At 45.0% G+C, this 26,240-nt stretch overlaps 1 protein-coding gene across 3 annotated transcripts in view; it reads left to right on the top strand.

Moving 5' to 3' along the window:
* SLCO3A1 (solute carrier organic anion transporter family member 3A1) overlaps positions 303-26,240 on the top strand; it is a 325,398-nt gene continuing 299,460 nt past the window's right edge. The window contains exon 1 of one of the 3 annotated variants that reach the window (XM_005666296.3): positions 303-689. In XM_005666296.3, the coding sequence (XP_005666353.1) occupies positions 510-689 (180 nt within the window). In that variant the 5' untranslated portion in view covers positions 303-509. The remainder of the gene's footprint in view (positions 690-26,240) is intronic. The other 2 variants (XM_021099372.1, XM_001924347.5) reach the window with 2 other exon arrangements.

Here is a 26,240-nt window from a genome sequence, read left to right as displayed (position 1 = left end):
GCCGCGCTTGGCGCCCCGGTCCGGTACTCTCACACCTCCCCGAGGACGCACAGGCAGCAGGGAGCTGCGCGGCGGAGGCGTAGAGCGGCGATCGAGGCCCGGGCCTCGCGGCAGAAGCAGGGGAAGCGAGGGCAGGCGCGGCCCGCCGGCGACGGGAAGCAGGCGATGGCAGTGGCGGGCGTCCGCGGGCGGCGAGGCGGCGGCGGCGGGCGGCGCGAGGAGCCCCTGTGATTGGCACAGCCTGAGTCGGAGGAGGAGGCGGGGGGGAGGGCGGAGGAGGAGGAAGGGGGCGAGCGCGGCAGCGGCGGCGACGGCGGCGGCGGCTGCGGCTGCGAGGAGCCTTGCCTTCCACCTTTCCAGCCCCGGCAGGACGGGGGCGGTTGCCGCGGGCCCGGGGCGGAGACAGCACGCAGCCTCGCCGCGCGCACCCCCGCCCGGCAGCGGCCCCGACTCCCGGGGCGAGCGGGAAAGCGGCGGCGGCGGTAGCGGCAGCGGCGGCCGGGGGAAGGATGCAGGGGAAGAAGCCGGGCGGCTCGTCGGGCGGCGGCCGGAGCGGCGAGCTGCAAGGGGACGAGGCGCAGAGGAACAAGAAGAAGAAAAAGAAGGTGTCCTGCTTCTCCAACATCAAGATCTTCCTGGTGTCCGAGTGCGCCCTGATGCTAGCGCAGGGCACGGTGGGCGCCTACCTGGTGAGTCCCCGTGCCAACTCCGCCGTGGGGCCCCTTCCCCAGCCCAGCTCCCGGGTGTTCGGCTGATGCGAGGAGGGGCAGCCCGGGCGCCGGGGGCAGGCGGGCATGACCTCCGCCCGGTGTGGAGGTTGGCGAGTGGTGCAGAGGCGGCCGCCGGGGGAGCTGCCGGCTCCGGCTGCTGAGCGAACGGGGAGCCGGCGGGACCGGGGATGCCGGCAGCTGCTCGCGCGGCTGGCGGAGGCTGGGGAGGGGGGGACCGGGCAGGAGAGGCGGCGGGCAGGTGGGTGTGAAGCCGTTCTTCTCCCTTCTTGAAAGCACAGCCAGAGGGTGAGTTCAGGAGCTCTCCTGGAGAGGAAGGCTTCGCGGTTTTCAGGTGACCTGTACGTAGAAAGAAAAGCCCCTTAGCATCCTGCGTCCTCTACTCTCCGTTCCATCCGCCTGGCGAACAAATCCATTATGCATCATTTTCTCCAGGCGCTCTCCATTCGCCAATTACGGAGGGATTTAACAGTTTAGAGTAAAATGCGTCCGAATGTGGCCCCGATCCGAGCCGGAGCTGCGGCGGGGGCGGGGGGAATATTCCCACTCCATTTCTTAATAGCCATCTCTCAGCGTCTGGGATGAAGTTATAGTACCTTGAGAGCAACTGAGTTTGTGTAGTTTTTGCTACCCATTCCTGGACCTAAATTACCCCTACCCCAACTGGTTCACAAGGGGGTATTGTATTATTGTGCACAATATACACTGCTTTCATTTGCCTTCCGAAAGGGGGATATTAATGCTGAAATAGCCAGGGGTGCATTTCAGAGGAAACAGCTTGTAATGACTCAGCACTGTCAAATACCTACTTTACCGATGCCTCCTGCCCCGCGCAGGTGTTCCCAACTTGGGTTGGAGAGAGTGCACTTCCAGACCCAAGTACAGTTCTGACCAAACGGGAAAAGATTTTTCAGTGTGTATAGTGTTAAGGTATTAGTTGGCTATTGACCTGAAACTGGTATCAAATGTCAGACTTTTTTGAGTGTTAGTGACCAAGTTTGATGGAGATAGAATTGGACAAGATTTTGGCTTTTGGATAACCATATCTGGAGATACAGCTATACTCTTCCTGATGGCACCATTAATTCCTCATTCCTGGCCTTGGGGTGCAGTTAATGAGAGCCAGACACGGAGTGCCCTGGACCATTCACAGGCTTGGGGCTTACTATCAGAGGGAAGTACGCAGGCTTGGTCTCTGGTGTGGCGAAAAGGCAGTTATGTGGTTACGAGAGGGTTGTTCAAACTCAGCTCAAGTTCCTGGGGTGGCACACTTAGAGGGCTTCTGAAAATCAAATGTATTTTCTTTGCTCCTTGCATTTAAATCCCTGTTACTGTCTGCATCCATGACTTTTATGCTTCTAGTGAATCCTAAAGCCAAAAGCACATTTCCTTTTCTGTTTAGATTTTTGTTTTATAAAACGCACTTTGTAGTTCAGCTGCATAGTTGCAGACGGTACCTGTGGCCTTTGGAGATTTGGAGTTAGGGGATAACCGTGTCTTGGGGGTCAGAGTATCAGTGTCCTTGGAGGGTATTTGAGTGTTAAAAATACTAAAATCGAGACATATATTACTAAAACACAAATGCAGAATAATAACAGTACAGGTGGGTCAGGACTGTAGCATATGTGAAGTAGGTAATACCTAACTGGGGCTATATTTAAAAGGAGGTGATCAGTAGATCAACAGCTGCCTCTAGTTTCAACAGTTTGCCTCAAACCAATTTTGTTCAATAGAGTGCATTATTCATGTTCTATATAATATTATCTAATGTTGGCAAAAATTGATTTTTTGAGGTATACAGAGTACTATGGGGTTTGGAATTTGTGGACAAAGATTTAGAAGATCACCATTTACAAATAAAATATTTGCCACCTAAAAAAACAACAGAACGTTTTACACCACAAATGATGAAGGCATGGGCTTAGTTTTAGCTTTCAGTGACCTAAGGGTTTTGGAAAGAAATGAAGCTGGACTTCAATCAGATGAGTGGTCTAAGCCCCTTTAGAAAGTTACGAAGCAGGGGGCTGGTGGAGGGGTGGATGTTGCAGGTAGGGCTGGCAGACTTTTGATCCTAGAATAGGCGAGTGGCAGGCAGAGGAGGAATTGAGTCCACCTGGTGGGGACCTCCTGGCATTTCCAGCCTGGGCTGATAAAGAGCCTGGTTCGAGGGGTAGGGTAACAGGAGTCAACAGGTGACTGGCAGAAAGCAGATGGAGGCCCATGAGAGGACAGGCTTAGGAAATTGAATTCATTGTAATTATCAGGAGTGGAGGCATAAGGTGCTCAGGGCTCCACCTTGCCATCTGAACCTCATGAAAATAAATAATTTGCTTGCCAGGGGTGACTGAATCAGCTTGCTCTGGGTTTTGCTCTTCACCGCTGCTTGAGAGTTTTCATCTGTTATTTGGGAGATGATGTTGCTCCTTCAGCCATGTCAGACTTCTTTATGGCTAATTTGAGAATGAAACATTGCAGGATGTTTGCAGGAAAGGCAACTTTCTCCATTCATCAAGGCCTTCTTAGGAAACCTGAGAACCTGTGTTTGAAGGTGATCACACACACAGGGTACATGTGCAAGGTGTGTGTTATATATGATCTTTATGCTGGCAATCAGCTTGCCCCTCTGATGAAGCATTTTCAGATACCTGGTGAAGGAGCACATCTTGGGACGCTGCCAACACTGCTTACTTTCAGGGAGGGGAGGGTGATTGCAGATTCTATGCCGATGACGTTATTTCCTATTTAATTCCCAGAGTCCATGTCGTAGCTACCTTATTTGTCTTCCCAGATACCATTTTTTTTTTTTTAATATTTGGAGGCTTCATTCATTTTTACCTTTTCTCCCTGAAGAGACAGATTACCCGCTGTCTTCGCTGGCACTGGTATAGGCTTCCTGACTATAGAACTAAAGCAGGAAATCACCTGTTTGGGGAAGCAACTTTGAAAAGCTAGACTCACTCTCTCCATCTGAGTGTGTCCCTGGGTCTGTGGCTATGTCTGTTTTCCCTCAAGAACCTGCCCCACCTCAAGGTAGACCTATAGGAAATGCCACTAATTGTTAAGCTGGGCAGGAGACCCGCAACTTTTGGCCTGAGTAGTGGGGCCTTCTAGAGGAGTGCAGAAGGACACTGACCATGATACCTAGACTCCATAGCGATGATGATATAGATAAAGCGACCTGGGTGCAACCCAAGCCAGGTGTGGATTCTGAAATGAATTGCCCTTTCCAGTGTTTTAACTGGAAATCATGCTTCAGCTAAGCCAGCAGTCACAGCGATGGTCTCTTGTAGTTACTTAGGCTGCCCACTGGTTATGAAATATTTTTTTCTGCCTAAGAAGAGGGACCTGTTCAGTTTGATTGTCACTGTGTGCTGAAGAGAGAATGCAATTTAATTTTCCTCGACTCGGGTCTTTGCTTCAGATGGCTCCAGCCTGCACTGACCTACTTGCAAGGCTGTAACATCTGCTTAAGTCTTGGGCTGTTTGGAGAAGGCACAGGCATATGGGAACTGCACAGAGCCAAAGTCGTGTGCACTTGATGGTGTTTGCTGGAGAGCCACTGAGATGTTCCAAGACATTCACTGAGGGGTGGCCTGCCTATAGACATGCGTGTGTATTCTCACATTACTGAGCACTGGAGCTGATAAGGATGTGTGCAGGAAATTAAAACCTCAGGCACCTCTGGGCAGTTATAAATGAGGCTCAGTTACTGTTGGGTTTGAATTTCCTCAGAACGAAAACTTAAAAAAGCCAATTTAGCCTCTGTGTAGAGCACCCAAGAGGTTCCTATGAACCAGAGGTGGGCATATCCCTTTTTTTTTTGTAGGTTGTTATTAAGTTATTTTTATTTATTTTTTGTTGAAGTATAGTTGATTTCTAGTGTTGCATTAGCATAGTGATTCAGTTATACATACATTATACATATATATTCTTGTTCAGATTCTTTTCCCTGATAGAGTATTATAAATATTGAGTATAGTTCCCTGAGCTATCCAGTTAAGTCCTTGTTGATTATCTCTTTTGTATATTGTAGTGCGTATATGTTAATCCCAACTTCCTAATTTAACCCTACTCCACTTTCCCCTTTGGGAACCACGAGTTTGTTTTCTATGACTGTAAGTCTCTGTTTTGTAAATAAGTTCATTTGTATCATTTTTTTTTTGTTTCCATATATAAGCATTATTGTATGATGTTTGTCTTTATCTTACTTCCCTCTAGAGTTATGCAAAAATGAAGTCTGAGGTTTTGGTGACAGTGTCAGCAGTCTGAGTGTGTGAACAAGGTTCCATCTCACTACTGTATACTTTTTTTTTTTTTTTGGTCTGAGAGCATTGAGTGGGCTTGCAATTAATGGCTGAGGTGAAATGGCTGGATTTGTTCTTTTTCTGTTTTTTTTTTCCTAAAGAGGCATCATTGTGAAGATGGGTTTTTTTTGCATATCCAACCTAGAAGCAGGCAGCTGAGAGACATTTTTAAAGTCCTTGTCAAATCAATAGGATGACTAAAGCAACTGTCTTTTCCTTAATCAAATTATTTTACACACTTATGGTTACTCAAAGTGACAAATTCCCTGCCATTTGCATAATTACTATATAGCCCCAGGTAGGAAGAAATAAATTTACCCTGATTTTTTTTTCTTTCTTTTCTTACAGCTTGGTTGAAAAATGTTTAGCTAATAATCACTTAGGGGAAAAATTATTTCTGAAAATTCCATTCAGTCAGCTTTGTGTACATACCTCAGTTTCCATGGGGGTTTTCCTCTTGTGTATTTAGCAATTGAAGAAACTGGAATCAGTTGTGAAGTGAACAAGATCTCTTTCCTGAATTGGGTAACTCGCCCCATTTCAGTTTTAGATACCTTATAAAGAAGGTGACCTAGAGGCCTCTCCACGGCAGCTCTGCCCTGCTAATCAATTGCTCAGCTTCTTTTTCAACTCATCTTTTCACTGGCTGCCTGAACGGTGCTGTTCTGTATGAGGCTGGAAAATTTTCTTCTTGTGCCAAGGCCACTTGAGCAGGAGGGTCTCTGTGAATTTCTCTTGCTCCTCTTATTAAAGCAAGCTTTGAGGTGCTGCCTTGTTCAGGGACCAGGTTCACTTAGCAGACCGGCCAGGCATGAGTACGTGTAATGTTGCAAAAATAATGAGGAGACAGCTGCCTTTCCTATAGAAAGAAAAAAACTTAAAAAAAAAAAAGTGTATGTTATTGGCTGGTTACAGAGATAGAACACAGGTTGGCACTGGTTTCAGGGTCTGTGCCAGGCCTCCTGCAGAGCCTGTGGGAGCCACAGGGGCTCATGCTGAGCTGACCTTGGTCCACGGATGAGGGAGGGTGGGGCCTGCCAGGTGGCAGTGGGCAGGCAGGTGGGTACAAGATGCTGAGCCCTTGCTGAGGTAGAGAATTAAACCATACTGGCAGCATCTATCCAGCACCTTACTTCCAATTTCACGAACACATTTAACTTGTACAGGTTTAACTGCCCATATCACCGAATAACCATGTTCCTGTGAAATAGAGTCAGAATACTTATCATCACTGGATTTTGTAGGACGTGTTTCGCTATTATATTCTGTGCATTTGTGTGCATTATCCATTTACATACATGTTCTTGTAAAAGGTTGTAGTCGCCAAATACAGTATCCTGTCTTTTTGTGAGGATATTAAAGGACATTTCAGTGGTAATTTGATTATATGGCTCCCACATGGATTTAGAACCTAATCTCCCCTGAAGACAAGTCACCTATATTTTATTCCCTCTCAGAAATGCCTTTGGTAATCGGTAGGCCAGGAAGATAGCATCCTTACTCTTTTTATTTAGCATTGCTTTCTGTTTCTCTATCTGTATTTGCAGAATAGATGAGAAACAAGAAACAAAAGTGGAATCACCGATTTTGGTTCATAGCATAAGTGAATTGATGTGGTTTAAGACACTTGTGTTTAATGCGATCTAAGTGCTTAGGTGTTCACAGGAGAGGCAGAATTGCTTAATGATTAGAACACCAAGTTAAATAGTTAAAATTCCCAGGTGGAGAAGAGCAAGCAACTGTGGCAGCTCTGGTTCATTGAATGAGCGTCTCGAAGACCTGGGATTCATTCCTGTGTCTGCCCCTTGCCAGCTCTGTGAGCTTGGGCTGATGACTTAACCTTTCTGTGCCTTTGTATTTAATTTTAAACTCACAGTGTTGCTATGAGGATTCACTGAGTCAATACATCTAAAGTACTTTGAACACTAACACATGGTGGGTACCCTATAAAACTATTATTATTAATAATAATAGGATTATACATATTTACGTAACTATAAGCCTCAACCTATGAGAAATTATTTCAGTCAAGCTTTGGTTTGGGTTTCATGAATTGTACACATTGTTTCCTATTTTGCTGATCATTTTGTTTGAGAGGTGAAAAAAAATTTTTTTTCCCCTTATGGCTGCTCTTGCAGGATATGGAAGTTTCTGGGCCAGGGACTGAATCTGAGCCACAGCTGTGACCTATGCGGCACCTGTGGCAAAGGCTGATCCTCTAACCCACTGCTCCCGGCAGGGGATCAACCTGCACCTCTGCAGTGAGCTGAGCTGCTGTAGTTGGACTTTTAACCCACTGTGCCACAGCAGGAATTCCAAGGTGAAAACTTTTTTTTTTTTTTTTTGTCTTTTTTGTCTTTTTGTTGTTGTTGTTGTTGCTATTTCTTGGGCCGCTCCTGCAGCATATGGAGGTTCCCAGGCTAGGGGTCTAATCGGAGCTGTAGCCACCGGCCTACGCCAGAGCCACAGCAACGCGGGATCCGAGCCGCGTCTGCAACCTACACCACAGCTCATGGCAACGCCAGATCCTTAACCCACTGAGCAAGGGCAGGGACCGAACCCGCAACCTCATGGTTCCTAGTCGGATTCGTTAACCACTGCGCCACGACGGGAACTCCCTGAAAACTTTTTTAGAGCAAGATATAAGTACTAATAAGTTGCTAGTTTTGTTTATTACCTTATTATAAATACAGCAATCCATTTTATCTTAGAGGTGCTATAAGAATTACTAATCACATGGGAAAGGAACCTGCTACAGTGATGGTTCTGCTGGCCACTTACAGTTGGTGGGTGCTTTGTGGTGGGTGGAGAAGGGACAGGATGGGGACAGCTGGGAGGACAGGTGCGCCGATGCCTATCTTTGGGTGTCCCTCAGGATTTTGCTCTGGTCCATGGCCTCAGGGTGGAGAAAACTGTGTAGATCTTGTAGGTTTGTAGGCAGCTGAGAGGCAGGGAAGAGAGTGTTGAGCTTAGAGTAAAAAATATCTAGGTTTTGGAGTTCCCATCATGGCGCAGTGGAAACGAATCTGACTAGGAACCATGAGGTTGTGGGTTCCATCTCTGGCCTAGCTCAGTGGGTTAACGATCCGGCATTGCTGTAAGCTGTGGTGTAGGTGGCAGACATGGCTCAGATCTAGCATTGCTGTGTCTGTGGTATAGGCTGATATAGGCTGGCAGCTGTAGCTCTGATTAGACCCCTGGCCTAGGAACCTCCATACGCCTCGGGTGCGGCCCTAAAAAACAGAAAAAAAAAAATCTAGGTTTGAACCTGGACCTTCTCCTTACCAGTTCCCAATTGACTTGACTTACTTGAGCCTCAGTATCCTTATCTGAAAACTGGGGATGCTGATAGAGCCTGACCTACAGATGGTTGAGAGATTTACATGAAAGGACACATGATAGAGTGCCTCTTGTAGGGTGCCGTATTCAATACTTACTTGAAGAGCAATGGCACAACCCTCCTCATGGACCTTGGCACAGCAGACATCCCTTCTAGGAATCCGACGACTGGGGGGATTGTGTGTGGCCTGGGCTCTGTTTCCTAAACTGGAGATCTGAGTGAGCCCTTAGAGCTTGTTCTGCTCCTCTGGAAGAATAGTGGCCACTTCAAGGCAGCCTGAGGTGTCAGAAAAGGGGACCAAGAGACATATGTTGTGGACATATGCTACCCTCCAGGCAGCCTTGTTTAAGATGTGCTACCTCAGAGCTCAGCCCTGGTTGAGGGGAAGGGCTCAGGTCCCATGCTGCACCTGCTGGCTTCACCTTAGTCCTCTTGCAGGACTAAGCAGGGCTCAGCAGCCACAGTTGTGGACAGTTCCATGGTCTTGGTTCTTTGTGGTTTCCTTTTTTTTTGGTCTTTTTAGGGCTGCACTTGTGGCATATGGAAGTTCCCAGGCTGGGTGTTGAATCGGAGCTACAGTGCCGGCCTACACCACAGCCATAGCAATTCGGGATCTGAGCTGTGTCTGTGACCTACACCACAGCTCACAGCAACGCCAGATCCCTAACTCACTGAGCAAGGCCAGAGATCGAACCTGTGTCCTTCTGGATACTAGTCAAGTTTGTTACTGCTGAGCCATGATGGAAACTCCTCTTTGTGGTTTCGTAGAAGCAGAGCACATAAACTCTTAACACAGTCTTGCTGCCCATCCCGTAAATGTAAATTCGTCCATCTCAGTTTATGGTTTAACGGGGATTGTTTAGGAGGATACCTCTTACCCGGTGCCACGCACCTGCTGTTGGTGGTATTAGAAGCATCTTGCCTTCCTCAGCCTGGTCAGTCCTGACCTTGGGAAGGACAGGGCATGAACTGGGCCCTTCTCAGTCCTTCATGTTGCAGTGTATATTTTAGGTGAGTTCTTACGTTCATGTTCAAATGTCATGGGATTCGCAAGAGAGAATGTGCAGCTGAGGACCCCTGATCCCCAAACCCTGGTGGCTCTGTGCCTACCTCAATGAGGAAGGAACCTGCCAGGTTTCTAACATGCTGAACTTTCTGCAGCCATGGTTGTGGAGTCAGCAAAAGCATGGGGAGCCTTCTTTCTAGCATTTTGTGACAATATGTAGGGCGGAAACTGGATGCTGGCAGAATCAGTCTCCACTGTTGCCTCTTCCCAGCTTCTTTATTTCAGTTCTTCTTTGTGGCTCTGAGTCAAGCCCTTCTGAAAAGGGAAGCCTTATTTTTTTTTTTCCTTTTTTGGCCACACCTGTCACATATGGAAATTCCCAGGCAAAGGGTTGGAACTTCAGCTGGGGGGGCCTATGCCACAGCCACCGCAATGCCAGATCCTTAACCCACTGAGGGAGGCCAGGGACGGAACCCATATCTTCACAGGCACCATGTGGGGTTCTTAACCTGCTGAGCCACAATGAGAACTCCCAGGAAGTCCTTTCTGATGGAATGTTCCATTGCGTGTTCTTTAATAGAAATGGTAGTAACCAACTCTGTTGTTTCTTAAATGCCTGGACATTCCTCTCCAAGTGGAGAATAGTTAGTTCACTAAGTTATGAGAGTTGGTCATTGGCATTTTCCTGGACTTAAAGCTGAAGTCTCATTTATCCCTTCCAGCCAGCACTCCTTGGAAATTCTTAAAAGCAAAAGGCAACACAGGTTGCTCTGGGCCTTACTGGTTGAATGTCTGAACCTTTTTAAAAGAGTTCAACTTGGTCTCTGCCAAAGTAATTAACTGTGGGGGAGAGGTGTGAATCGACTCTTCCCCCTTTGCTTTTATGATTCCATCATAAAAATACTCTGGCAACGGCTCTTTAGTATCCTCTTCTCGTGGGATGTTATATCCCATATGGCATCGTAAGTTACCTGGTAACAGAGTCAGAGGGTACTGACTATAACGAGGGGGTTTTATTTACTTGAGGCTGGTTTTGGTTGAAATCTGCCCTGAGCAGGCTGTGGCTTCAGACCCATCCAACCAGGCGATGGTGTGACTGTTATATTGCTAAGATGTGGCAGAAGGTCTGAGTTAGTAGGGTGAGTCCATTCAAAAGACTGAAGTATGCTATTTGCTCTTCTGTCTGTGCATCTGTATGTTCATCATCTCTCCATCCACACTCCCTATGGGAGGTCGGTACTACCTGCAGATACGAATTTGTCTGACAGGGTGCCCTTGGGGACGGGTCTCTGGATAATGAACCTGACTGTCCAGGTAACCCTTGAAACCTCTTCTTTGGTAAAGCCTATTGTGGCTGTCACTTCAGAGCCCCTTAAGCTGTTAGCTGTGTAGCGTTAGCGGAAATGGGAAGTTGAGCAGTCTTTGGACAAATAGTCCTGGGAATGGAATGGAATGGTATAGACTAGACTAGAATAGCCAGTTCCTAAACGCCCCCCCCCCAGCTTACACAACCATGGGAATCTGGGGAAGGTAGAAATGAATACTTTTACCTCCTTTTCTGTACTTGCAAGATAGGTGTCGGGAAAACAGTGTCGAGTGGTGTCTTTCAATTAGACTATTGTAAAATGTTCTTAGGTATGGCTGTTGTCTTTCCCTTCTCCCCCACCTTTGGACAATGCTTATGTAAAATAGGCAGCCTCCTTTTAATTGTTGGATTTGGGCCCTCCCTCCCTTTCTGACACTGCTATTCTCCATTTTCAGCTGATGAGAATGAGAAATTACCACCTTGAATATAAGTAAGTTGAAATTGGAAAGCTGCCCTCTAACTGATTATGTAAGCTCGAAAATACTGTACCTGAAATCTTGGGTTTGAGAATTCCCTTAATGAAGATAGAAATCTCTGAGCAGCCTGGACGCACATGTTTTTATTATGTAAGATTCAATTATTGTGATGCAACCTGTAAAATAAAGAATGGCGTTGATGAGTTCATCTCTCCATTGGCTTTTTGGGTCAGAGAATTGTTTGAAGTAGACCCACAGAGCCACCTAGGGCTCACCCCCCGAAAGTAGGCCAAGCGCTGCTTTAGCTCCAGCCCCCCTTCTCTCCAGGGTGCACAGGCTTATTCTGGGTCTGTGGTCACTGAAGCTGTCAAGGTTGCAGAGGGCAGGTATCCATCCGTTAACGTTGGCTGTAGAGATTGCTCATGCCACTCAGGGGGACCTCTGGGAAAATCGCTGTTAACCGTGACCGGCTTCATCTTTTGACCGTTTCATTTCCTAAAGCACTGCCGTGATGGTTCTTGGGATGTACTTTGTATTGTTTTCCATAACTGGCATGTAACTGGCATGCATTGCAGTGTGGCACCATCGTCCCATCCCATTCTCAAAGGCCAGACCTGCATAGGGTGCATAGCATAGCGTGCCACACAGTTGATTTCAGATTTCCAGCCTCCTGAACCGTAGACAAGGAGCTTATTCTGTGGCCACAGTGAGCGCTGGGGGAAGAGACTTAAAGGAAATGAAATCACTTGAAATAGCTATAGAAGGTTTTCAGACAGGCTTCTGTAGTCTTTATGCAAACAATTTAGGGGATGACCCATGATTTATTATGTGGCATGTTGGGTTGCCTCTCCAGTATTGGTAAGTGCTATGTTGGTTGCAAGGCTTGACATGCCAACAACAGGTTTTCAGCCAGTTCAAGGAAGGATATCTTTTGGGGGGAAAAAAAAAAAAGAGCACCTTCCCTTTCCTTTTGCCAATTCATATAAATAGATCAAAAGTCACAGAACAGTTTTTGCAGCTTTGCAGCCTGCAATTGACGAGAGCAGATGGGGAGGTCTGCCTTGCTGCACCCGGGCTCAGAGTGGCGCATGGAGCCAGCAGCACTTGGGCTAAATCCAAAGGCAGCCCGTGGAACGTGTAAGATGCACAGGTGGAAGATTGTCTAATAGGCCTAGTGTCCCTGTGCCCCAAGGTTGGCCTTGGCCTGCCTTGGGACATCCGTCCTTAGGTCTTTCTAAAGATAACATTGCGGAAGCTCTACATTTGTTGCTTTCATCTTAGGGCAAACTCAGGGCAGAGAGCTAAGTCACTTACCCAAATGTGCTCCAGAGCTGCCCCCATTAGCCAGCAGGTGTGAGCAGGTAAACATGCCCTTTATTTTTTTAGAAATAATGATTTGAAACATATATAAATAAAAATAATGTTTTGGGGAATACTAGGAAAAAAAATCACTCATTTCTCTTACGCTCTTTTAAAACATCCCTCCACCCCCCCCCTTTTTTTAATAGACACAGGGTGTCCTACTAGGCATCATACCTTTCCTTAATCCAGTGACCAGATTAAAAAAAATGCATTTATATTTACCTGTCATCTGATACTTTGGATTTCATTGGGGAATGCTTTTGCCACTTAAAAATGAGAGTACCAAGGCAGCAATTAAAAATAACTCCAGGGCTCCTAGCACCCAAAGCTATCAGGGAGACGATTCCATGTGACAAGAGGAACATTTTAGACTCCCCCCGCCCCCCCTCAAAAAAGAGAATGTTGAGTGTTTTTGTGTTGAGGTCTGTTGCCTTGTGGCTGCCTTTCTCTTTATGCCATTTGAGCTGAGCTTCGGGGGTCCTGGTGATCAGCTCAGTTCTGTCGCCTCCCGGTTGTTCATTAATTTTAGTCTTGCCTCCTTCTGCTGGCCCCTGACCCCAACAGTGCCATGCTTCACCAGCACTGGCAGCATGTCATCCAGGTCTGCGAGTGAGGATGTACTCCCGGGAGTCCAAACCCAGGTCACTCTTGAGTGGGACTCTCTGCCAGGCTAATGCCATGGGGACTGTTAATATGCGCCTTCCAGCTCCTCCTTTGCGGGCTTCCCACCATCCTTGTTCAGTGGACAAGGCAGCTGAGCCCTTGTCTTTTTCTTGAAGGCGCTAATGATTCAGTCCCACCCTTCACCACGGACTGCATGTTAATCTTTGCTGTCCTGGACCATTTCTGAGCTTTATTATATTGCATTTGGAAGTGGGAGTCAAGAAGTGGGGTCTTCATATTTAAACCTTTTGTTCTATGGTGTTCATAGGGCAGTAAGTAGGGTTATTTCGCAGACATTTTGGGGAATCTCAGATGTTAGAAGACCAAAATTGGGTTATATTTTCCCCCTTAGGTGTGGAAAGATGTGATACGTGCTAAAAGAGAAGGTGATTTTGACACTTTATCCTTGGATTGGGAGCTGGACACGGACCCACAGGTGGGAAGGTGGATGAATATGAGTGTATTTCTCTGAATGTTCTTGAAAGAAGAAACCAGGTGTATTTATCCCCTGGGGCTGCTGCAATAAATCACCACAAACAGGGTGGCTTCTAACACCGGATTTCTTTTCTCACAGTCCTGGAGGCCAGGAGACTGAAATCAAGGTGTCGGCGGGTCTGTACTTCTTCTGAGACTCTGGGCTGACCCCTTTCTAGCTTCCTCCGAGCCTCTGCTTCTTGTGGTGGACCCTGATCCTTGGGGTTTTTTAGTTTGCAGTTACACCCCTCTCGTGTATGCCCTGAGGCCATGTGGCTCTGCCCCTCCATGTGTGTCTTTTCTCTTTTTTTTTCCCCTCTCTCTTTTAGGGCTGCACCCATGGCATATGGAAATTCCCAAGCAAGGGGTCAAATCTGAGCCACTTCTGCAACCTACACTGCAGCTTGTATCAATGCCAGATCCTTAACCCACTGAGTGAGGCCAGGGATCGAACCTCAGCCTGATGGATACTAGTCAGGTTCTTAACCTGCTGAACCACAAGGGGAAATCCTCTCTCCTTCTCTTATAAGGACACCAGTCTTGTTGAATGATGCTCCCCCGCCGCCCGCCCCATGACCTCATCTGACCTTAATTACATCTGCTAAGACATTGTTTCTGAATAAGTCACATTCACAGATCCGGGTGTTAGAACTTCGCCATACCTTTTGAGAGGACACATTCAACCCATAACGCCAGGGAAGCAAAAGAGCAGAGGATCCTAAAACAATCTGCAGGTACAAAGGGGAAAAAAGAAAAAAAGACCAACTCTTTGCCCTCTTTAGGGTTTTGAGTTGTAGGGGAAGATTATGGGATGTTCGTTGGGGAATCCTTCTCACCAGGAAGGCCCTGTCTTTGAAAAAATGCTGTCCTGTGGCAATCCTTGCTTTCTTTTTTTTCTTTTCTCTCTTTTGTAAAAGTTTTATTGATGTATATTTAATTTACAAGGTTGTGGTCATTTCTACTGTACAACAAAGTGACTCAGTCATATGTGTACACATGTCCATTCTCTCTGATTCTTTTCCTACATAGATCATCACAGAATACTGGGTAGCGTTCTCTGTGCTATACAGCAGCAGGTCCTGGTCAATTGTTCCATAGACCTCGGTGAGCATATGCCAGCTTTGCTCCTTTTCTGTAAGAAAACAGCCATGTTGCTCTCTGCGGGGGTGGTGTGGCTTGTGGGAATGGGCCTGATCGGATCAATGAGTCGCTTAGAACAAGGCCTTTCTCTATTCTGAGCATAGCCAAATGCAGGGATTGGACTGGGTCATCACATTCTCTGATTAAGGGAAATGCATATTAAAAAACAAAACAGAAATGCCTAGAAATAACATGCGGGTAAGCATGGTGTGTATATATGTATTTTGGGTGTGGGTGTGTTTGTGTCTTACACCAGGACTCCTTCACAGGAACCAGGCCTGATAAAATGTCTAGCTGGCCCTGTCCCTTCCCTGACACCATCCCCCCCCCCAATTTGGTCAGGCTGAAAGACACTTTATTGCTATGTCAGCCAGTCTCTGATTTGGCCAGGTACATGTTCTATGGGGACCAGACATCTGCCTTCTAGTCTCATTCATCTCTGTTTTTTTGGTGGAGGTGGGAGCAGCATGATTCTCGGAATTTCTCAGCACACACTCCTTTTAAAAGACTTGAGCTCGGTCTCTGCCAAACTAATTAACTTGGACAACTTCCTTAAGTGCTATAAGCAAGAGAGAGCTGAGGAAGGCGTGTTCTTGGCCCTCATGGAGTTTATGTATCCTAGTGGGGGAGATGGCATGTTTATGATGCTTTCATTGATGACTCATTCATTAGACTGTTTTAGGTCCCGGGCCAGGCAGTGGCTCAGCCCTCTCTGAGCCTCACAGCTATGTGACACAGGACGGTATGACCTGACCACAGAAGCAAAGTTTTGGGTCAAGGTGGGAGGTAGCATTGGAGGGGGCCTGAGTGGATGAAGAGAATGTTTATGGTTGCAGATGTAAAGTAATTTTGTCTCTCTCTCTCTTTTTTTTTTTTTTTTTTGCTTTTTAGGGCTGCACCCATGGCATATGGAAGTTCCCAGGCTAGGGATCAAATCGGAGCTAGCTGCCGGCCTACACCACAGCCACAGCAACGCAGGATCCAAGCTGCATCTGTGACCTACACCACAACTCATGGCAACACCAGATCCTTAACCCACTGAGCGAGGCCAGGGATCGAACCCATAACCTTAGGGTTCCTAGTCGGATTCATTTCTGCTGCATCATGACGGGAACTCCTAAAGTAATTTTCACAAACTTGGTCAGGGTCAATCTAAGGGAATAAGAGGTCAGGGTTAGTGTTGAAAGAGTCTGCTTGGAGAAGCCTCTGATGAGAAGGGGCAGGCTGGGAACACAGGGCTATGGCCACATACCAGGGCATGTCAGGCTGGCACCAGAGCATCTCAGCTCCAGCCAGCCGTACAGGGGCTCTCAGTATCTCTCTTGTCTAGGCTTCCATACATCCGCCCACCATCCAGCTTTGAAATAGTGCCCTAAAATGCTGCTAGAAGCCAGACTTTAAGCATGGAGAGGGAGGCCACATCAGGGCATTCTCAGACTCAGCTGGAAGCAGGCATGGCTGTGTTGCCTGAGGTAGCTGAGGGGCTGAAGAATGCTGCTTGTCCTGGAATGCTGTGTTTCCCAGGGTGGGGGCCGTGGCGGGGGTGCTGCTGTAGCATCCATACACAGTGGCACATCTGTATTCAACCTCTCTTTTGAGTTATCTCCAAAGATTCTGCAAGATGGGCTGACATTCAGAAAGGTCCTGTCCTATTGGACTTTAAACAAAACAAAACAACACTTTAGCTTGGCCTTGAATGTATCAGTTCTGGTTAACTTTAAAGCTGGTAAGAGAACACACTGTGTTCACACACAGGAAATGTCTCCCAACAAAAAGTGGGCGTGCAGCTTTCAGTTTAAAAGTTGGATGGAGGCCATTCAGACTTCCCATCCTGCTCTCCCTGAGAAGAACTTGGCAAGCTGCCGAAAGGGGCACTCGGCCTCAGAATCATCATGCGGGTCCAGAGAGAATATACCCTGTGAACAGAGCCGGCTACTGGGGGCTAGAAGGCTGGAGGGGGATTTACTGAGCTTGTTGCCCTTCAGCTTCAAAGCCTGGGTCGAGGGTGTGCCGAGCCCGTGCAGAATGTCTCTGGCCTGCTGCTCCACACCTGTTGCTGCATGGGGCTGACTGAAGCTCTGGCTGAGACCGCTCAGAGCCCCGTGTGGTCACATCACTTGGCTCAACCATTCACTTGAACTTCACGTTCATGCTTGTGGCTTTTTTTCTTACTATAAAAGCATTACTGTTTTACTTATTACACAAGGAATACTTGTGTTGAAAATTTGGAAAATATGGGTAAATATCGATGCAGGGTGAAAGAGAAGAAGAAACATCATCTATAATGCCTTGACCTGGAGATGCACTGTTGGCATCTTGGAGAGGGGGGTCCTTTCATTGTCTCTGGGTGATCTCCCCACCGCCCCCGCGCCTCGTTCCTTCATGGCTTGGAGGATAGAGTGGTGAATACGCCTACTTCATTGAGCTTGAGAATGCTGAAGGAGGCAGTCCATGCAAAGCCCTTTTAGCCCATGCCTCTCTGCAGCATGCTACTGTTGTTGTTACTTTAATAGTAAAATCAGATCACACTCCACATTCTGTTTGGGTACCTGCTTTCCCCCTAAACCCTTGTGATCACTTTCTATAATATTACATGTTCTCTGGGGTCATGGTTTTCAAGGAAAATGACTTTATGGTAACTAGACTTGGGACGATCATTTTGAAACATACAGAAGCATCGAATCACTATGTTATATACTAGAAACGAACGTAGGGTTGTCAGTCAAGTTTTTTTCAAAAAGAATCAAAAAAAGAACACACACACACACATACATGTATAAAACTGAATCACTTTGCTATACACCCGAAACTAACAAAACATTGTGAATCAACTATACTTCAATAAAAAAATAAAATTTGGGAGTTCCCTGGTGGCCTGGTGGTTAAGGATTTGCATTATCACTGCTGTGCCCTGGGTCACTGCTGTGGCACCAGTTCGATCCCTGGCCCAGGAACTTCTGCGTTCTGTGAGCGTGGCCAAAAAATAAATTTTTTAAAATAAACTTTCTATAATGATAACATAATTTGATGAGTTTCAGGAGATTACATTAGTGTTAATTAATTTATAATAAAACAATTAATAACCACAAATCCAAATTCATAGAAAAAGAGATCAGATTTCTGAAGCAGGGGTGGGGGAAATGCATGAAGCAGTCGATGCTAGACTTCCAGTTATAAGATAAATGAGTAATAGGGATGTAGAAAGATAATTAATGGCACTGTATGTTGCATATGAAAATTAAGAGTAAATCTTCAGTGTTCTCATCACAGGGAAAAACACATTTTTCTTCTTTAACTTTGTGTTTATGTGAGGTGATGGATGTTCACTAGACTTACTGTAATCATTTCATGGTGCACATAAGTCAAATCATTCTGCTGTACACCTTAAACTTAGTGGTGTATGCCAATTATATCTCAACAAAACTGGAGAAGCTTTTTTTAAAAGAAAAATGACTTTACTGTTTTTGTAAAAACAATATATGTTCATTATGAGGAATTTTTAAATGAAGGAAAAGTTCAGCCAAAAGTATTTTAAGGAATTCCAGATCCTACCCTTCAGAAGTCATCATGACTGATGCTGAGGTCTCGGGAGTGTTCATTAATCACGCCGCCCCCTCTGCTTCCTCTTCTCCCCAACTAAGAATCAGCCAGGGGGTAGACTTCTAACATCCAGCTGCAGGGATATAAAAATATCATCTTGGAGTCGGGGTTGGAGAACTCAGTTTATGGATGGGTTCAGGCTTCTCACTACTCAGCTAGTCAGAATGACAGGCTGTGTGTCCCCGCAGGGCTACACCTTTGGGTAAGGGTGCCTTCCCGGGAGAGCAAAGAATGTGTGCATTCTGAGGACTGGTCACAGAAGGAGAGGAAGAGCAAGCTGGTGAGGTTTTTTCTGCAGGCCAACCGATTGGATACGTTGCTCCAGCTCCCTTTGGGAAGGACTGAGGGGGGACATCAGAGGAATAGATGGGTTTCTCTCTGTTACTTCCAGAAGGTAGAGGTTTCTCTAGTATGGATCAAGGTGTCCAGGAGGAGGAGAGGGAATTCCTGCTTATCTTTCTCAATAGCACCACAGCGTTGTGGAGTTCTTCTGTTCTCACCTGGAAAAATGGCTGGCGGGCTGGCTGGACTTTATAAAATCCATGTTCTCAAGATGCAAAGTCCAAACAGATTGCACTCCACATTCTGTTTGGGAACCTGCTTTCCCCCTAAACCCTGTGACCACTTTCTGTAATATCAGCTGTTCTTCTCTGGGGTCACGGTTTTCAAGGAAAGTAATTTTATGGTGACTACACTTAGGACGATCATTTCAGTCAACTTTAGCAGAAGACTTAATTCAGACTCAAAAGCCGTCGCCGTCTTCTGCCCTTGAGTGTTACTGTAGAAGAGGCCAAGGCCAGTGTACGTTTTCCTCCTTTACAGATTATTTGCTTACAGATGAGATGCCTGAGGAATTCTTTCTTAATAGTTGGCATATATATAACTTAATCACACTGTAGGTTACCGGTGCATGGCATGTGTCCTGGTTTTGTGGAGCTTGATATTTTCATTGAGTTAGCATAGTCAATTCTTTATTAATCTTGGGACTTTTCTTATATTGTCTCTTGGAACGCATTTTTTTTTTTTTTTTTTTTTACTTGCTGCAAATGGAGGTTCCCAGATTAGGGGTTGAATTGGAGTTGCAGCTGTTGGGCCTACACCACAGCCACGGCAACACTGGATCCGAGCCGCATCTGCAACCTACACTGCAGGTTGCTACAATGCTGGATCCTTAACCCGCTTAGTGAGGCTATGGATGAATCTACATCCTCACAGAGAAAATGTCAGGTCCTTAACCTGCTGAGCCACAATGAGAACTCCTGAACACTTTCTTGGTTCTATACAGTGAGTTCTCTGCTATAAGGAGGCCAGTTATCTGTATGCTGGATTGTCTTTGAACTCCTTAGTTATTTCTTTTGCTTTGATTTTTAAAATTTATTTTAATTTTTTTTTTGTCTTTTTAAGGCCACACCTATGGCATATAGGGAGGTTCCCAGGCTAGGGTTCGAATCGGAGCTGTAGCTGCCAGCCTCCGCCACAGCCACAGCAATGCAGGATCCGAGCTTGTGTCTGCGACCTATACCACAGCTCATGGCAACGCCAGATCCTTAACCCACTGAGCGAGGCCAGGGCTGGAACCCGCAACCTCGTGGTTACTAGTCAGATTTGTTTCCGATGCACCACAACTCCCCTAATTTATTGCTTTAGGTAAGCCTACAATCTTCTTTTTGTTTGTTTACTAATATTTCCTTTGAGTTCTCAATTTATTAAACTCGTATTCATATTAAGCCCTGTTTCTCAAAGATCTTTTGGTGGGGGGGCGGTAATCCTCTTCTTCTTGGGTTGTGTTTTCTCTTAGACTAAATACTTTGTTTTTGATACAATGCCTCATTTGTTCGTTTTCTTCAAGAGTCCATGTTTATAGCTGCCATGCCTTTTTGTTTGCTTTTTCCCACTCTGTTTCTGCCGGAGTAAGTCTGCCCAGATCTTTTTGTTCTGGATATGGGTGATTTCTCAATTTGAAGCCTCTCTGTTTTTTTCCCCCTTACTACCAAGTCGAAGTATGAAGAGGGCATCTTTTGTTTGTTTCTGTCCATGCTTTCTATAGTCTGAAGACATGCACAGCAGCCAGGGCTAAGCTATAGCAGGTGGTGTGCAGGCTGCTGGCGAGTCATAGCCAGATGTGGGCTTGGTGGCATTTGCTCTTGGATCTTTTATAGGCCCTTTGAAGTGAGTTCAGTCTTCCTATGTGGGGGCACCCACTGCATATCCATGGGCAGTATTTTGTGGCCTGAATTTCATTACGTACCCCTGGAGCCTTCACTTCCTTCTAGTAGGGATGATCAGCATCAGGGCTCATGGCTCCTCCATCCTTTCCTCCCCAGTGGATGTTTTTACTACTCCCCAGTCAGAAAAGAGGAATACATGGATACTTCTTGGGGTACTTTTTTCCAGCTTGGTGATACTAAGGAAAACACTCAGGATTTTTTATTTATTCACCAGCTCATCTTCCTGAAGGTTGTAGATACAGGGTTATGGACCTTGCTAAGCTGTGCCATTCTGCTCTGCTCTAGACTCTTCCTTTACTTTCCGTGGTAGACGGTATGAATTTATGACACCAGGGTGTGCTCATTTTCTTATTTTTTTTTTTGACTGGTGATTATTTTATTTCTGCATTAACATTTTAAAATATTTTTTTCTATTATAGCTGGTTTACAGTGTTCAGTCAATATTCTACTGTACAGTAAGATGACCCACTCACACATACATATATACATTCTTTTTTCTCACTTTATCATGCTCCATCATAAATGACTAGACATAGTTCCCAGTGCTATACAGCAGGATCGCACTGCTTATCCATTCCAAAGGCAATAGTTTACATCTATTAACCCCAAATCCCCAGTCCATCCCACTCCCTCTCCCTCCCTCTTAGCAACAACAAGTCTGTTCTCCACATCCTTGATTTTCTTTTCTGTGGAAAGGTTCATTTGTGCCATATATTAGATTCCAGATATAAGTGATATCATATGGTATTACGGTATTTGTCTTTTTCTGACCTCACTTAGTAGGAGTTTCTAGTTCCATCTATGTTGCTGCAAATGGCATTATTTTGTTCTTTTTTATGGCTGAGTAATATTCCATTGTGTATATATACCACATCTTTTTTTTTTTTTTTTTTTGTCTTTTCTGGGGCTGCTCCCACGGCATATGGAGGTTCCCAGGCTAGGGGTCCAATCGGAGCTGTAGCCACCTGCCTACGCCAGAGCCACAGCAACGCTGGATCCGGGCCGCGTCCGCGACCCACACCACAGCTCACGGCAATGCCGGATCATCAACCCACTGAGCAAGGGCAGGGATCGAACCCGCAACCCCATGGTTCCTAGTCGGATTCGGTAACCACTGCGCCATGACAGGAACTCCGTCACATCTTCTTTTTTTATATCAAAATTTTATTTTATTTTATTTTTTTATCTCTGTGAGATGGAATTTGGTATTACCTGAGTTTTCTTCTTTTTTTGTTATTATTTTTTAATAGTTATTTCCCCAATACAATTTTTTTTTCTACTGTACAGCATGGTGACCCAGTTACACATACATGTACACATTCTATTTTCACACATTATCATGCTCCTTCATAAGTGACTAGTCATAGTTCCCAGTGCTACTCTGCAGAATCTCATTGCTAATCCATTCCAAAGGCAATAATTTACATCTGTTAACCTCAAGCTCCCCCACCACCGCACTCACATGTTCTTAATCCATTCATTTGTTGATGGACATTTAGGTTGTTTCCATGTCTTGGCTTTGTGAATAGTGCTGCAATGAACATGCAGGTGCATGTGTCTTTTTCAAGGAAAGTTTTGTCCGGATATATGCCCAAGAATAGGATATATGGTAGTTCTATATATAGTCATATGATAGGGATTGCTGGGTCATATGGTAGTTCTATATATAGTTTTCTAAAGTACTTCCATACTGTTCTCCATAGTGGCTGTACCAACTTACATTCCCACCAGCGGTGCAGGAGGGTTCCCTTTTCTCCACACCCTCTCCAGCATTTGTAATTTGTGGACTTATTAATGATGGCCATTCTGACTGGTGTGAGGTGGTACCTCATAGTAGTTTTGATTGACATTTCTCTAATAATCAGTGATGTTGAGCATTTTTTCATGTGCTTGTTGGCCATCTGTATATCTTTGGAGAAATGTCTATTCAGGTCTTTTGCCCATTTTTCAATTGGATTGTTGGCTAATTTTTGCTGTTGAGTTATATAAATTGTTTGTGTATTTTAGAGATTAAGCCCTTGTTGCATCGTTTGAAACTATTTTCTCCCATTTTGTAAGTTGTCTTTTTGTTCTTTTTTAATGGTTTCTTTTATTGTGCAAAACCTTGTCCGTTTGATTAGGTCCCATTGGTTTTTTATTGCTTTTATTTCTGTTGCTTTGGGAGACCGACCTGAGAAAACACTTATAGGGTTTGATGTCAGAGAATGTTTTGCCTATGTTCTCTTCCATGAGTTTGATGGTGTCTTGTCTTGGGTTTAAGTCTTTAAGCCATTTTGAGTTTATTTTTGTGCATGGTGTGAGGGTGTGTTCCAGCTTCATTGATTTACATGCGGCTGTCCAGGTTTTCCAGCGCAACTTGCTGAAAACACTTTCTCCCATTTTATATTCTTGCCTCCTTTGTTGAAGATTAACTGACCATAGGTGTCTGGGTTTATTTCTGGGTTCTCTATTCTGTTCCATTGGTCGGTCTGTCTGTTTTGGAACCAGTACCATACTGTCTTGATTGCTGTGACTTTGTAGTATTGCTTAAAGTCTGGGAGAGTTATACCTCCTGCTTGGTTTTTGTTCCTCAGGATTGCTTTGGCAATTCTGGGCCTTTTGTGGTTCCATATAAATTTTTGAATTGTTTGTTCTAGTTCTATGAAAAATGTCCTGGGTAATTTGATAGGGATTGTATTGAATCTGTAGATTGCTTTGGGTAGTACGGCCATTTTTACAATATTAATTTTTCCAACCCAGGAGCATGGAGTAGCTTTCCCTCTCTTTGAATCCTCTTTAATTTCCTTGATTAACTTTTTGTAGTTCTCAGCATATAAGTCTTTCACCTCCTTGGTCAGGTTTATTTCCAAGTATTTGATTTTCTTGGGGGGGTGCAATTTTAAAAGGTATTGTTTTTGTATTTCTTTTCTAATATTTCATTGTTAGTATACAGAAATGCGACGGATTTCTGAATGTTAATCTTATATCCTGCTACTTTGCTGAATTTGTTGATCAGTTTGAGCAGTTTTTGGGTTGAGTCCTTAGGGTGCATCAACATTCCCCCCTCCCCCGGTTAAGTTTCTGAAGAGTGAGATTTTTGTGTGAAAGTTTGTACTGTTTTAATTGAGAAGTGCCTAGCATCATTTTCAAAGATTGCACAATATTCCACCGTATTTTATTCTGTTTTAGCTCCCTTATTTCTGCATGGCAGGTGTTGACAGCTTTGTTTTGCTACTATATATCCGTATTCCTCATTCATCTTCATTCTGCTTTTCAGAATGTGAAATGGGGTAAGGAGATTAAAGAGGATGGTCACAGCTGAGGAGAGGGGAACAGACATTTTTGAGGGTCTGGCACAAATCAGGAAGTACATGAATGGTCTGATTTGACTCTCACCACAACCCTGTGTGGTAAATCCCATTATTTCTGCTTTACAACCAAGGAAACTAGGGCTCAGAGAAATTAAATGCCTTGCCCAAATTGACACAATGAGTGACTCGTCCTGGGTCTCTCAGTTGTCCTTGGCCCTAAAATCCCTTCTCTTTCCTCCACCTGAAGAAATAGCAGCCGAATCGCATGCTCAAGTGAGTTTGATGTTTTGCTATCGTTTTAACACGTTGCTACGTGTGAGAGAACACTGCTGTTTTTCTATTTGAAATTTTTTAACTGAGGAAGAAGGTTGTGAAGGTTCAGCATGACTTTGTTGGGCAGAGACCCGTGCTCTTGGTCCCTAGTGAGCACAAGGTGGCATTTGCAGGTGATGTGAGCGCTCAGCAAGTCAGCTGGTGAACATTCCATGGTCAGTCACAGGGCTCTGGCTCCCAGCATGTTGTTACCTGCATGCTCAGCCCTCGACCACATTCTCTCCCTGAGCAGCCAGCTCCTCCAAAACAAGGGCCATTATGTAATAATTCTGCCATAACAACCCCCACAAAATTACAGACTGCTCTGTGCCAGTGGGAACAGACACTCTAATTAATGTTCACTTCTTCAACAGATAGTCATTTTTCAAAACCTTAGTACAAAATTACATGTACCTTATTCAAAAAGTATTTCACAGGACTTATCACGAATAAATGGATATTTATCAAATGACTCCTGATTGGGGAGTCATTTATTTACCTTCAGTCTCAGTTTTAGCATCAACACCAAAAATGGGTATAAGCCCACCCCACCATTTTATGGGTGTGGTTGTTTTTTTTTTAACTTATATAAAGATTTATTTTTTTAATTTCCTATGTTTTTATTATAGTTGACTTACATTGTATCAATTTCTGCTGTACAGCAAAGTGACTCAGTCATATATGTATACACACACACACATTCTTTTTCTCATATTATCTTCCATCAGGGTCTATCACAAGAGACTGGATATAGTTTCCTGCGCTATACAGTAAGACCTCACTGCTTATCCATTCTGTATGTAATAGTTTGCATCTACTTACCCCAAACTTCCAGTCCATTCCCTTCCTCCCCCCTGCCCCTTGGCAGCCACAAGTCTATTCTCCTAGTCTGTGAGTCTGTTTTTGTTCTCCAGATAGGTTCATTTGTGCTGTATTTTAGATTCTACATATAAGTGATATTATATGGTATCTGTCTCTTTCTTTCTGACTTCATTTAGTATGCGAATCTCTAGTTGCATCCATGTTGCTGCAAATGGCATTATTTCATTCTTTTTTATGGTTGACTAGTATTCCATTGTATATAAGTACCACATCTTCCTAGTCCATTCATCTGTCGATTGACATTTAGATTGTTTCCATGTCTTGGCTGTTGTGAATAGTGTTGTTATGAACATACAGGTTTGCTGGATCGTATGGTAGTTCTATATTTAGTCTTCTGAGGACCCTCCATACTGATTTCCACAGTGATGGTAACAATTTACATTCCCACCAACCGTGTAGAGGGGTTCCCTTTTCTCTGGGTGTGGTGGGTTTTATTTATTTATTTATTTGTGTGTGTGTGTGTGTGTGTGTTTTTTTTTTTTTTTTTTTTTGGTCTTTTTGCTATTTCTTTGGGCCACTTCTGCGGCATATGGAGGTTCCCAGGCTAGGGGTCTAATCAGAGCTGTAGCCACCGGCCTACACCAGAGCCACAGCAAGTCGGGATCCGAGCCGCATCTGCAACCTACACCACAGCTCACGGCAACGCTGGATCGTTAACCCACTGAGCAAGGGCAGGGACCGAACCCGCAACCTCATGGTTCCTCGTCGGATTTGTTAACCACTGCGCCACGACGGGAACTCCGTGGTGGGTTTTAAAGTGTTGTCCTGGTTTATGTCATTTCAGCCCTTTTGAAATTCTGGGAGATAGGTGGGCATTTTTACCCCACATTTATTTTTAATTCTATGTCATAAATTCTCAAACAAAACAAAAATAGTAATTATAGTACAGTGAGCACCCATGTACTCACCACCTAAGATTGAATAGTTGTTAAAATTTGGCATATTTGCTTCATATATATATACACATGTAGATATACATACGCATATATGCATATACCTTCTTTTTGACCACTTTAAAGTAAATTATAGGAATTCTTGTTGTAGCTCAGTGGTAATCAATCTGACCAGTATCCATGAGGATGCAGGTTCAATCCCTAGCCCTACACAGTAGGTTAAGTATCTGGCACTG

This window comes from Sus scrofa, chromosome 7, assembly GCF_000003025.6.
Source record: "Sus scrofa isolate TJ Tabasco breed Duroc chromosome 7, Sscrofa11.1, whole genome shotgun sequence".
Classification (NCBI taxonomy): Eukaryota; Metazoa; Chordata; class Mammalia; order Artiodactyla; family Suidae; genus Sus; species Sus scrofa.
This window is presented reverse-complemented; position numbering and strand designations above follow the sequence as displayed.